The 10584-nt window shown below is 57.0% G+C and overlaps 2 protein-coding genes and 1 non-coding gene across 3 annotated transcripts; 2 read left to right on the top strand and 1 right to left on the bottom strand.

Annotated features, from left to right (window-relative positions):
* Positions 1 to 4436: 4436 nt before the first annotated feature.
* Positions 4437 to 6613, top strand: HRG_05402 (PAN domain-containing protein; the record flags this gene model as incomplete). Its single annotated transcript, XM_044863873.1, has 6 exons — positions 4437 to 4615; positions 4680 to 5114; positions 5175 to 5464; positions 5519 to 5669; positions 5729 to 5930; positions 5981 to 6613. The coding sequence occupies 6 exons, from the start codon at positions 4437 to 4439 to the stop codon at positions 6611 to 6613; spliced, it is 1890 nt and encodes a 629-aa protein (XP_044720405.1).
* Positions 6614 to 8039: 1426 nt separating this feature from the next.
* On the top strand, positions 8040 to 9894 carry HRG_05401 (permease for cytosine/purines, uracil, thiamine, allantoin; the record flags this gene model as incomplete). The annotated part of the gene is made up of 3 exons (XM_044863872.1): positions 8040 to 8123; positions 8210 to 8519; positions 8633 to 9894. 3 exons carry the CDS (start codon positions 8040 to 8042, stop codon positions 9892 to 9894), a joined length of 1656 nt encoding a protein of 551 aa, XP_044720404.1.
* A 427-nt stretch (positions 9895 to 10321) lies between these two features.
* Positions 10322 to 10416, bottom strand: HRG_12090. Its single transcript has one exon. It is a non-coding gene; the product is annotated as a tRNA-Cys (tRNA).
* Between the last annotated feature and the right edge of the window lie 168 nt (positions 10417 to 10584).

The following is a 10584-nucleotide window of genomic DNA, read 5'->3' as shown; positions in this document are numbered from 1 at the left end:
CACTTCGGAACCGGGCATTCTGGCGAGGGACACTTCGGCGCCGGGCATTCGGGCTCAGGGCATTTGGGTACCGGGCAAGACGGTGTAGGTGCAGGAGCAGGAGCAACACCACAGTTTCGATCGTACATGCCCCACTGAGGATAGGGGCCATAGGGAGTATTTTTGACTGACGTGGCGTATAGATAACAGTTGCCGCCCGGGGGTACCATTTTGTCGCTGTAAGAAAGGCATTTTGGGTCCGCCAAGCACCTCTGCTTGCAGTTGGCCAGGTCCACATTATTCCATCTCTGATAGTGAGTTTTCGAGCCCCATCCTGGAGCGGCACACTTTAAATCAGCGTTTGCTCGGGCAGACGGAACAAAAGTGCTGAGAACGGCAACGATGAGAAACGACCAGCTCCCCATGGCGTCTGCTGGGAACAAAAGGTACTGTCAAAGGGGGAATAAATGGAAAATGGTTGGAGCTACTGTCCAGTCCGAGCAATAACCACTTCGACCATCGGCACAAGTCCTAGCCTTTATATGCTCCTGTGGTAGTGTAGGTCTGCAGTCATGTAGACAGGTCACGGAGGTGATGGAATGACATATGGAGCTCGTGCCGCAGCGTATAACCCCGTCACTGGAGGCGTTCGCAAACGTCATGGCCAAGAGATCGGTCAACAGGCCTAGGTATTGTTTCGTCTCCCGAGGCCCGGGTAAGACAAGCAGCGGTCGTGTCGACGCTCCGGATATGATTGGCGTGTCAAAGGAGGAGTTGTCTCGGACAGATCAACCTGCAAGCTCTTTCACCGGGTGACGACTGCCGATCAAGCGTCGACAGTAGCAACGCAAGGGTTTTAGCCGCACCCTTTGCTGCTCGAGATTTAGACATCGCCCGCGCATGATGCTACTTCGAGTCAGCTGGACACGGCTGGGAGGGGTTCAGCTGAATCTGCAATCCGCGTCACTGCACGATTCAGACTTACCTATCCAAGGCATTAAAAGCGAGGTTGAGGCGGGACGTTCCGAAAGATGCATAGATCTGCTCTGGAGTCCAAATAGTTGTCCGTGTCCAGCTTCACCGCGGTTTCGGCACAGCTGCACAGTTGCATATAGGTGGACTGGTCTCACACCCGCTTCAGCACGCCGCACTCTTTTTTCCGGCCTGGTTGGCAAGTGAGAACAGAAAGGGGGGAAGCAGGACTTGTGTGGCTTAAGCAGGCCGTCAGTATCAAGAGCGCCGCTTCGTTGTACGTATTGGACCCCTGGCCGATATAGTGCTTATCACCACGGGTTGTGTTCGCCGAGACCCTGTGCATTAGTCGGTGCCGCTGCCGCCTAAGATTATTCAATCTCAACATAGTACGAAGTAACCACACATGGAATAGTTACACCGCGTCTAAGTTTGCAACTCAGCTCGTGACATCAAAGAAGCAATTTCTCCCGGAACGCACCCGGACGGGCCCTGTGCACTGCTCGAGGGAAGATCCCTGACACTTACGCCTGCATCACCCAAGGGCAGCTGTAGCTCATAGCTAATACAGCAGACCAACTTAACGTAGGGCATGCTCAATTCAAGTAATGCATACTACAAGCATTTTTCCGACACAGCCGATGAGCATGCGTAATACATTTGGGATAACTCGAGTCCTGCTTACTACAAATCCCTAGAGCGCGAGGAAAATGGGCGCAGTTTCAAGCTGCCTCAAAGTTGAAACGCTATATTGGCAGCAGTCCGATGTGCTGTTTCTCTCTACCTGCTCCCCGCGAATGTGACCATCAATGTCAAGCCAGAGTCTCCTTCCCCATAATCGTTGTGAAATGTCCTATTCCGGGTGCCTGTTCAGCTCGATACAAGTGCAAGCATTGGCCCGAGTCGGCGAGGCAAGCTGGAGATCAAGTTTGCGAACCTTGGCGGGCTTATTTATCGGCAGCTATTCAGCGATCCGTCCGAGTTGAAATACGACGTCCTGCCTTGAGCTGAACATGACTGGATGTCGTTGGTCCGCTGCTCGTAGGCGGCGTTCTTTGGGCAGTTGGGCGTGTTGCTCTGCGGTGAGGGACAATAAGGGCTTGGACAGCTGGGTGCTCGTCCACCTCCCCCTCCGCCGCCCAGGTTAATCGGACGCCACAAAGGCTTTCCAAGATTCAGCGGAATGGGTCGAAAGAAGAAGGCCGTTGACTGAGCTGCCAATAGGCCCACGACGGCCAGGCCGAAGAAAGAGGACTGCATGAATATTCTTGGGCCAGAGATGAAGCTTTGAAACTACACTGGACCGGCACGGGGTTAGGGCCTTTGATGAGTTGTAAAGATGGGACGGAGTAAGTGGGAAAACTGATTAACACACTCCAATGGGGGAAGTTGAATAGATAAAGTAGCTCGGACCCCCTCAATTACGTGGATATAGAATATTCGCGTCCAGTTCGAGTCCTACATGCATCAATGCGAACCAGACGGCGTCAAGGGCTTATCTTTTGTCGTTACTTTTGAATATTTGTTTTTTGAGACGAGGTATGTCATGCTGTCTCAGCTAGATGAGAGCGGAAAGCTCTCTTTTCCCACATGCGTAGGAGGATCTGGATCCAGTGCCCCCACGACAGCATGTCTTTAGTTCCCTGCGAGAGGCGCAGATGAATATATACATGCACACGGCTCATTGCGGGGGCTGATAGGCTATCGGCTTTTTCGAGACCGTGATGAGACAGCATGTCACCGGCCTGCCGAAGAAGTCGTGGTGCTGGACGTAGGTGCTATGCCGGGCGGCCGGTGTGACTGCAATAATGCAACCTGCAGGCTGAAGTCTTCATCACAAATCATCAGGGATCTTTCAACTGGATTCCGAGACAAGCATACAAAGGGCCAAGTACGTCACCTCGCCTTAGCGCCTCCAAAAACTCTCCGAATCTTGAACTTCGTACTTGGCTGATAGCAAATGACGCGAACCTACGAAGTTCAGCGGTCACTTGTGCCCCGCCAGAGTTCAACCTTGGACCAAGTAGAAACGGCCGCTGCATCAAGAGACAGAATCCTCATTGGGTTAGCCTGATGAGAAAAACATCCAAGTTCTCGCATGTACGCCGTCAGTATGTACCAGCAGTGCTGCCTGCACGCAATAATTTCAAGGAAGCCATACGGCATGGACAGACCATCAACTATACTCTTTGGGTGACTACTCCTCAGCATGTTCGAATTCCATTCTTTCTACTTTGCATACAAAAATAGGAATCTTGGTAATGGATGCCGTCTGCTTATGCTCGCACCAACTACCTGTGCTATCGCCCTTTTTCCATTCATGTAAAAAACCGTCCTGAGAGCTGTAAAGCTGCTACATTTGACCATGCCACATTGACAGCAGTGAGCCGGGTGTGATTGAGACTTTAGCCGTGTTGTCGAAAGCAGATGCTATCCGTGGCGACCGTGTGCTATCACACACATTGGGACAGAGACCCATCGTTGGAGATGATGGCATCCGAGAAACCATTGACTATGCAACTATCGACCGCGGCGTGTACCGTTCTATAGGCCAAGGGGGCAACACAGTCTGGTCTGGGGCAGTTCTGTTGGGGACAGGTAGCCTGGGGACAGCGTGGAGTGGGACACGACCCGCCGCCGCCGCCTCCGCCCAGATTAAGCGGGATCCAAGGAAGGGGCTTCCAAGATAAAGGCTTCCAGTGCAGAGGCTTCCATGGGAGAGGCTTCAGCTGGATAGTGATGGGTTTGAAGAAGAAGGCTAAAGAGTGGCAGGCCAAGGTGGCAATGCACACGAGTGTGGAGAGTAAGATCTTCATTCTGAGGGGACAAACGTAAGTTTTGAAGACGAGCAAGGATCAAATGAGATTTTTCTCCAAGTAGAATGATGGACGTAAAGACGAGCTTGGGGTGCAAAGGGAGTTGGATGATGAATTGGATTGCATCACTTATATCCAGAGTCCGGGGCAGAGACTTGTAGTTTCGAAATCCCGGTTAAACGTGACTAGTAAGTAGTCGGCGACGGCGATGCGCATGTCTCAGTCCTAGGATTCAGCCGTATCCCCGCACCGGTGACGGAGCTCGGCTGCGGCCGGGACCAAGGAGGGGCCGTAGATGCCGCTTCTGCTTGTCTATCGAGACATGCGCGGGACAATGAGACAACACTGACTCAGTCCAGACGAGACAAGGAGCATGTCTGAGAATTCGAGTATGTCAAACGTAATATGCATGTGACAGTTGAAGCCAAGTCAGTGCATATGCCGGAGCCTACGGACTCGACGGATCTCGCGCGCCGTCAGAAGCCGGACTTTACAGCTGAAGCAGTTGGTCTAGGTCATGGACGGCATATAGGACCGATTCATGGCACTGGGCCAAGGCCTTTTCCATAAATCTGGCCCGTCCGCACCTGTCACTCTGGGCAGCAACCATCTTGACCCATCGAGCAACGGCCTATTTCCCACACATCTGTCTAGTTGCAGCCTTCCAGAATGAGGGCTACGATTTCCTCCTTTCTGGCCGTGCTGGTTGCGGTGGACGGCGTCAGTTTGGCAGCCGCACAGACCAAGTACACCTGCCCAGAAGATAAGGGGCAGACAATCATCAAGTACGTCGTGTCATGGACTCTCCCCAGCCATGATATCTTGGACGGAATTTCCTATTCGCGTCGGTCTAGAAGCTTCGTATTTTGCTACCAAGACCACCAACACAATATGCTGATTTCGATAAAATAGGAGCGGCAAAAAGTATGTGTTGAAGTGTGACGAGGGCATCCGAGGGATGCCTATAGAGCCTGAGAAGGACTGCGGCAGTGTGGCAGAATGTGCCGAGCGGTGCGCGGCAAACACAAACTGCCTGCACAGCACCTTTATTGGGAAGACGGGAAAATGCGCCCTGAAGAAGACGGGTGATGTTTTCCCTCTCGCGGGCCTCTCAACCTGGTTCTTTGTTGAGAACGTCCAAGAGCAGCCTCCCACCGATCAGCATCCTCCCACCGATCAGCATCCTCCCACAGATCAGCAGCCCCCCACCGATCAGCAGCCTCCCACGCAGGAACAGCCAGGGGACGGCTCGCAGAAACCCCTGAATCCCCCTGTCGGCGGCGGCGTTCACCCAGGCAATCAGGCTTCATACACCTGCCCGGGAGACGAGAAGAAGGCATACACGACGTAAGGCCGACTAGATATCAAGGTGTTTCGAAACCTACATGACTAACACGGGGAATGTAGGAATGGTATCCGGTACGAGCTGAGGTGCAGCACGGGACACAGTGTGACGCACTGGAAAACTGAGCCTGCTCCGACATTGGAGGACTGCGCAGACCTCTGCTCCAAGGAGCCCGAGTGCTACAGCTGTGACTGGGACCGGACTTCAAAGATCTGCGCCCTCAAGAAGCTGCCGTCCCAGTTGATCCCGTGGTCTGCGGGAGAGGCCTGGTATCCCGCCCCGTGTCCGCAGGTCCGCGAGACACAGGCCAAGCAGAAGCCAGTTGTAACCACGAGCCTCCAGTGCCCGGATCGTACGTTGTGTTCCCGCCCTTCGGCTTGTTGTACGTGCTAACAAGGCGGGCCAGATAACGGCAAGATCTGGGAGGGCTCCGACGGCACCTGGTTCTACCTGCAGTGCTGCACCGACACGGGCGTCGCGACCGTCGTCGAGCAAGGGTCGGCGTCGAGCCATAAAGACTGCTTGGAGAAGTGCGTGGCCAACAAGCAGTGCAAGAGGTAAGTCGACGGACCGGCCGACCCAGGACGTCCACTGATGACTGACTGCCCCTGAACAGCGTGTCGTTTGACAGCACCGCGGCGACGGACAACTGCAGAATGTACGGCAACGGCAAGTTCTCGACGACGGCTGCCGAGAAAGTCCACCATGCCTTTGTCACGTATCCTCCGACGAAGGCGGCCGAGTTGACCAAGTCCAAGCGGTGCTCGACCGAGTGTCCGTTTGCCAACGGCCAGCTGTTTGTTGCTGCGACGGGAGAGGTCAGTCCGCCGCGTCCCGGCTGAGAGTCGATGACTTACCCGCGCAACAGAACTTCCTCATGGCGTGCAACAAGCGCCACGGCACGACGGTCCTCAGCGTCGACCGGCGCGAGACGTTCGAGGCGTGCATGACGGCCTGCGGCGCCATGCCCGAGTGCCACAGCGTCGAGTTCGAGGCCCGGACCAAGCGCTGCTTCTACGGCGCCCACGGCAACCAGCCGTCCATCGCGGCCGACGCCTTCGTCAGCGCGCACTCGCTGGGCTGCGCGGGCGCCTGTGCCGCCTGCAAGAAGGGCTGCGACCAGCTGGACAAGAACGCGCTGCCGGCCGACGCGGCCGGCTGCGAGCACGACCACGGGCAGCTGCTGGTGGCGGGCGGCGAGCAGATGCGTCTGCGCTGCAGCCACTGCTGGCACAGCGCCAAGGAGACCATCAAGAACATGCCCAGCGTCAAGAGCCTGGCCGAGTGCGCCAGGCTCTGCGGCGAGGACGAGTACTGCCACGGCGGCAACTGGATGGGCCCCGGCGGCTGCAACCTGCATCCCCGGGTCGACAAGAGCGGCAATGCGCCGACGCTCAAGCACAACGCCGAATGTGATAGCCTCACGCCTCTGTCCAGGTCGCTGGCCGACTATAAGGAGGAGAACATCCAGGACTCGGGCAACCGGGAGAGGAAGTGGTGACGTGGGTATTCGTGCTATCAGTGATGACGGGGTCAAGACGGACGAGGTGATGTGTTTCCGCCGCTTGCTCGAGGAGCACACGAGGCTTTGCTTGTGCAGTTGGTTCCTTGTGCATAGGCCAGCTCCTAATGGATATCAACGTGCCGGCACCGGCTGGTGTGGCCTGGGTTCAAAGCCGCTCGACTCTACTACATTCGAGAATGTGGAATGGATGGGATGGAGATTGATATGTTGTGCCTTTGGGCCGTGACCGGTTAGCCGTGCAAATTACGCTGCAGCAGCACGGAACGACGGGATCTAGCCAAGACGGATCGGATAGCGGAGGTTCAATCTCGTCTTATTGAACTTGTTTTCGGTGTTTCCCCTGCCCATCTCCGTCCAGGGCCTTGGCTACTGGCCGGAGGTCCAGCAGGATATCGCAGAGCGCCTAAAGCACACTCCAATTTGTTGCTTGTAATCCGATTATCTTTCAAAAACAATGCCATTTTCCCTTTCCTTACCGAGCTCATCTTCGTGAGGCTCAACTTGTTTTACCCACTCAATGCCTGCCGGGCAAGCTAACGCGTGGCATCATCTATTACAACGCCGACGGGATCGTGGGCTTGAGTTGCTGCATCATCGGATAGTAGGGACTCGACTAGCTGGACTTTCTTTGAAAACACCATCCCAGATATCGCATCTGTTGACCTCCTGCAATGCGTTATATGAGCCCCCTAAAAACTTTAAGAAGGCGCAATAAAGGTAGCAAAAGTAATGGTGGTTTTCCATACAGTATTGCCAGTGTTTTTCGGTAATTAGTAATTATAGTACATCCTGTCTATCATGGAATAGAATGCAGACACTATTGATTAGCTAATGTACGACCAAACGTCAGTATCGCCATCCAGCCCCGACGTCAAAGATAAGAGTCCCCCAGGACGCCATGACACACCCCTGTCCTGCCGCTATCTGCGCTTCTCCATCGTGGGGGCCCCCGATAGCGCCGCGCCGATCCACGCCCAGCTATACTCGAGATCCCCCACCCACTCCTGCGCGGCGCAGATATCACGGCGCCGCCTAAGCCTCTTGTGGCAATCTCAGGGACCTGGAACACGGCCGGCCGATTGCGCCGTCGGGCGATTGCGGGCAGACAGATACAGTCGGGGCCTATCTAATTATCTCTCTCTCTCTCCATCTATCTCCATAAAGGCGACGGAGTACTCCGTACAAGGGTATCCCGAGGCCTCGAGCGGGCGTGTACGAAACATGTCTTTGACTGAACAGCGCAACGCTGACAGCCACATGTCGATTGGCTGTCCAGGCTCGCCGCGGTTCATTCATCTGCAAGCCTCGAAGCTGAACCAGAATCGTGCATCCATCCCTCAAACTCCGTCACCTGCAGAGTCGTTGCATCCGGACAGGCAAAGGCAACAGACACCGGCACAGCATGGCAGCCCGGTCACGCTTCGGTCGCTGGGCCGACAGGCTGGCCGTCGAGTCGGAGCCCGGCCTCACCGCCGCCCAGCTCATGGTGCGTTCCTCCTCCCCGCCGTGGCCCGTTGGCAGACGCGGCCTCGGATCTACGCAGAACCGCATCCATCGGCTAACACACCCCAGCTCACAAACCATGACCTCAAGCCCGTCGAGCGCGAGCGCCGCCAATGGGGCTCCTGGAACTTTGTCGGCTTCTGGATCGCCGACTCGTTCAACATCAACACCTGGATGATCTCGTCGTCCATGATTGTCGGCGGCCTGTCGTGGTGGCAGGCCTGGCTGTGCGTCTGGATCGGATACGCCGTTGCCGCCTGCTTCATTGTCCTGACGGGCCGCATCGGGGCCGTCTACCACATTGGCTTCCCCGTCGTCGGCCGCGCCTCGTTTGGCGTCTGGGGCAGCCTGTGGCCCGTCTTTAACCGCGCCGTCATGGGTGAGTGATGCCTCGTCCAGCCGTCCCGTGGCCGTCCTTCCCGTGGCTGCCCTTCCCATGGCTGTCCTTGCCCGATGCCGGTCCGGCCGGCTGACGATGCGGTGCCTCTTCAGCTTGCGTCTGGTACGGCGTCCAGGCCTACATCGGCGGCCACTGCGTCTACCTCATGATCCGCTCCATTTGGACGTCGTGGGATCGCACGCGCATGCCCGGGCCCTTCAACACCGACGCCACCAGCACCCCCGACTACGTCTCCTTCTTCATCTTCTGGCTCTGCTCCCTGCCGGCCATCTGGTTCCCCGTCCACAAGATCCGCCATCTCTTCACCGTCAAGGCCTACTTTATCCCCCCCGCCGCCGTCGCCTTCCTCATCTGGGCCGTCGTCCGCGCCGGCGGCATCGGCCCCGTCGTCGGCCAGTCGAGTTCGCTCCGCGGCGGCGACCTCGCGTGGGAGCTGGTCAAGGGCGTCATGTCGTCCATTGCCAACTTTGCCACCCTCATCATCAACGACTGCGACTTTTCGCGCTTCGCCCGCAAGCCAAGGGACGCCCAGTGGTCGCAGCTGTTTGCCATTCCCCTCGGCTTTGCCGTCACCTCCTTCATCGGCATCGTTGTCTCGTCGTCGTCGACCGTCATCTACAAGGAGCCCGTCTGGGACCCGCTCAAACTCCTCGGCAGGTTCATCGACGACGGCGGGTCGGCGCAGCGCTTCGGCGTCTTTGTCATTGCGCTGGCCTTTGCGCTGGCCCAGCTCGGGACCAACATTGCCGCCAACTCGGTCTCGGCCGGCTCCGACCTGACGGCGCTGCTGCCGCGCTACATCAACATCCGCCGCGGCGGATACATTTGCGCGGCCGTCGGGCTGGCCATGTGCCCGTACAACCTGCTGACGAGCGCCAGCAGCTTCACCACGTACCTGTCGGCCTACAGCGTCTTCCTCAGCTCCATTGCCGGCGTCATGGTGACCGACTACTACCTGGTGCGCAAGGGCTTCCTCGACGTCAAGGAGCTGTACGATGCGCGGCCGACGGGCCCCTACTTTTACACCTGGGGCGTCCACTGGCGAGCCTACGCCGCGTACGTCGCCGGCATCCTAGTCAACGTGGTGGGCTTCGCCGGGGCCGTGGGCCGCGACGTGCCCAAGGGCGCCACCTACCTGTACAACCTCAACTTTTTCTGCGGCTTCATCGTGTCGTCGGCCATGTACTGGGGCCTGTGCCGGTTGTCTCCCATCCCGGCGACGAGCAAGCGTTGGATGGAGGTGGGCGACGACATGGACGATGTGTACGTGGCGTACAGCGACCAGTATGACGAGGAGAGAGATGCGAGCAGCAAGGACGAGGGGGGCGCAAAGAGAGTTGATGAGCGAAGTTGAGCGATGTTGAGCGCAAAAGAGTCACCGTCGGCAGAGGCAGCTTGAGCGGCCGAACGATGCGAGTGGAATCCACGGAGCGGATCCCAGGACGCCCCCGGTGACGACAAAAGACCAAGCCGCCGCTAGAAAGCTGTTGGATCGGGGTTGCGCCGAGCAGTGGCATGGCCGGTGAGACGTTGGGAATATATATAACAAGTTTTACAATCGAAATGAACAAGGCAGAGAAATCAACACAGTACGTGAATACGCGCTAAACTGAGCGGACTCAATTGGAGAGGCTGCCGGTACTTGAACTGTGGTGGAGTTTGCACTAGTAGAGCCAGGTACCGCCAATGCCGCGCCCCCTGATTGGACAACACCACTGCAGGCAACCGGTTGCCCAGTCAAAGAGATGAACAACGAGCAGCTTGAACAGCAAAAAAAGAATTGCCCCAGGCCAGAGTTGAACTGGCGACCTTTCCAAGGCACTTGCCGTTTCTACAACTTTGCAGTTGAACTGCTCTACCGTTGAGCTACCGGGGCTTGATGCTTGTTGTTGAAGACATGCGCAGCTTCATCGCATTATGTACGTACTCCCTCCCGCCCTGCATATGTACCCGGTACCTGCTTCGGCGTCCGCTAGCACTGTGCGCAGCCCCTGCTAGGGCGCTGCTGCCCCGCGCTAGCCGCCCGCCCTCCCCCCTCTCGCCG

The sequence above is a fragment of the Hirsutella rhossiliensis genome (assembly GCF_020360975.1).
Source record: "Hirsutella rhossiliensis strain HR02 chromosome Unknown scaffold00005, whole genome shotgun sequence".
Classification (NCBI taxonomy): domain Eukaryota; kingdom Fungi; phylum Ascomycota; class Sordariomycetes; order Hypocreales; family Ophiocordycipitaceae; genus Hirsutella; species Hirsutella rhossiliensis.
This window is presented reverse-complemented; position numbering and strand designations above follow the sequence as displayed.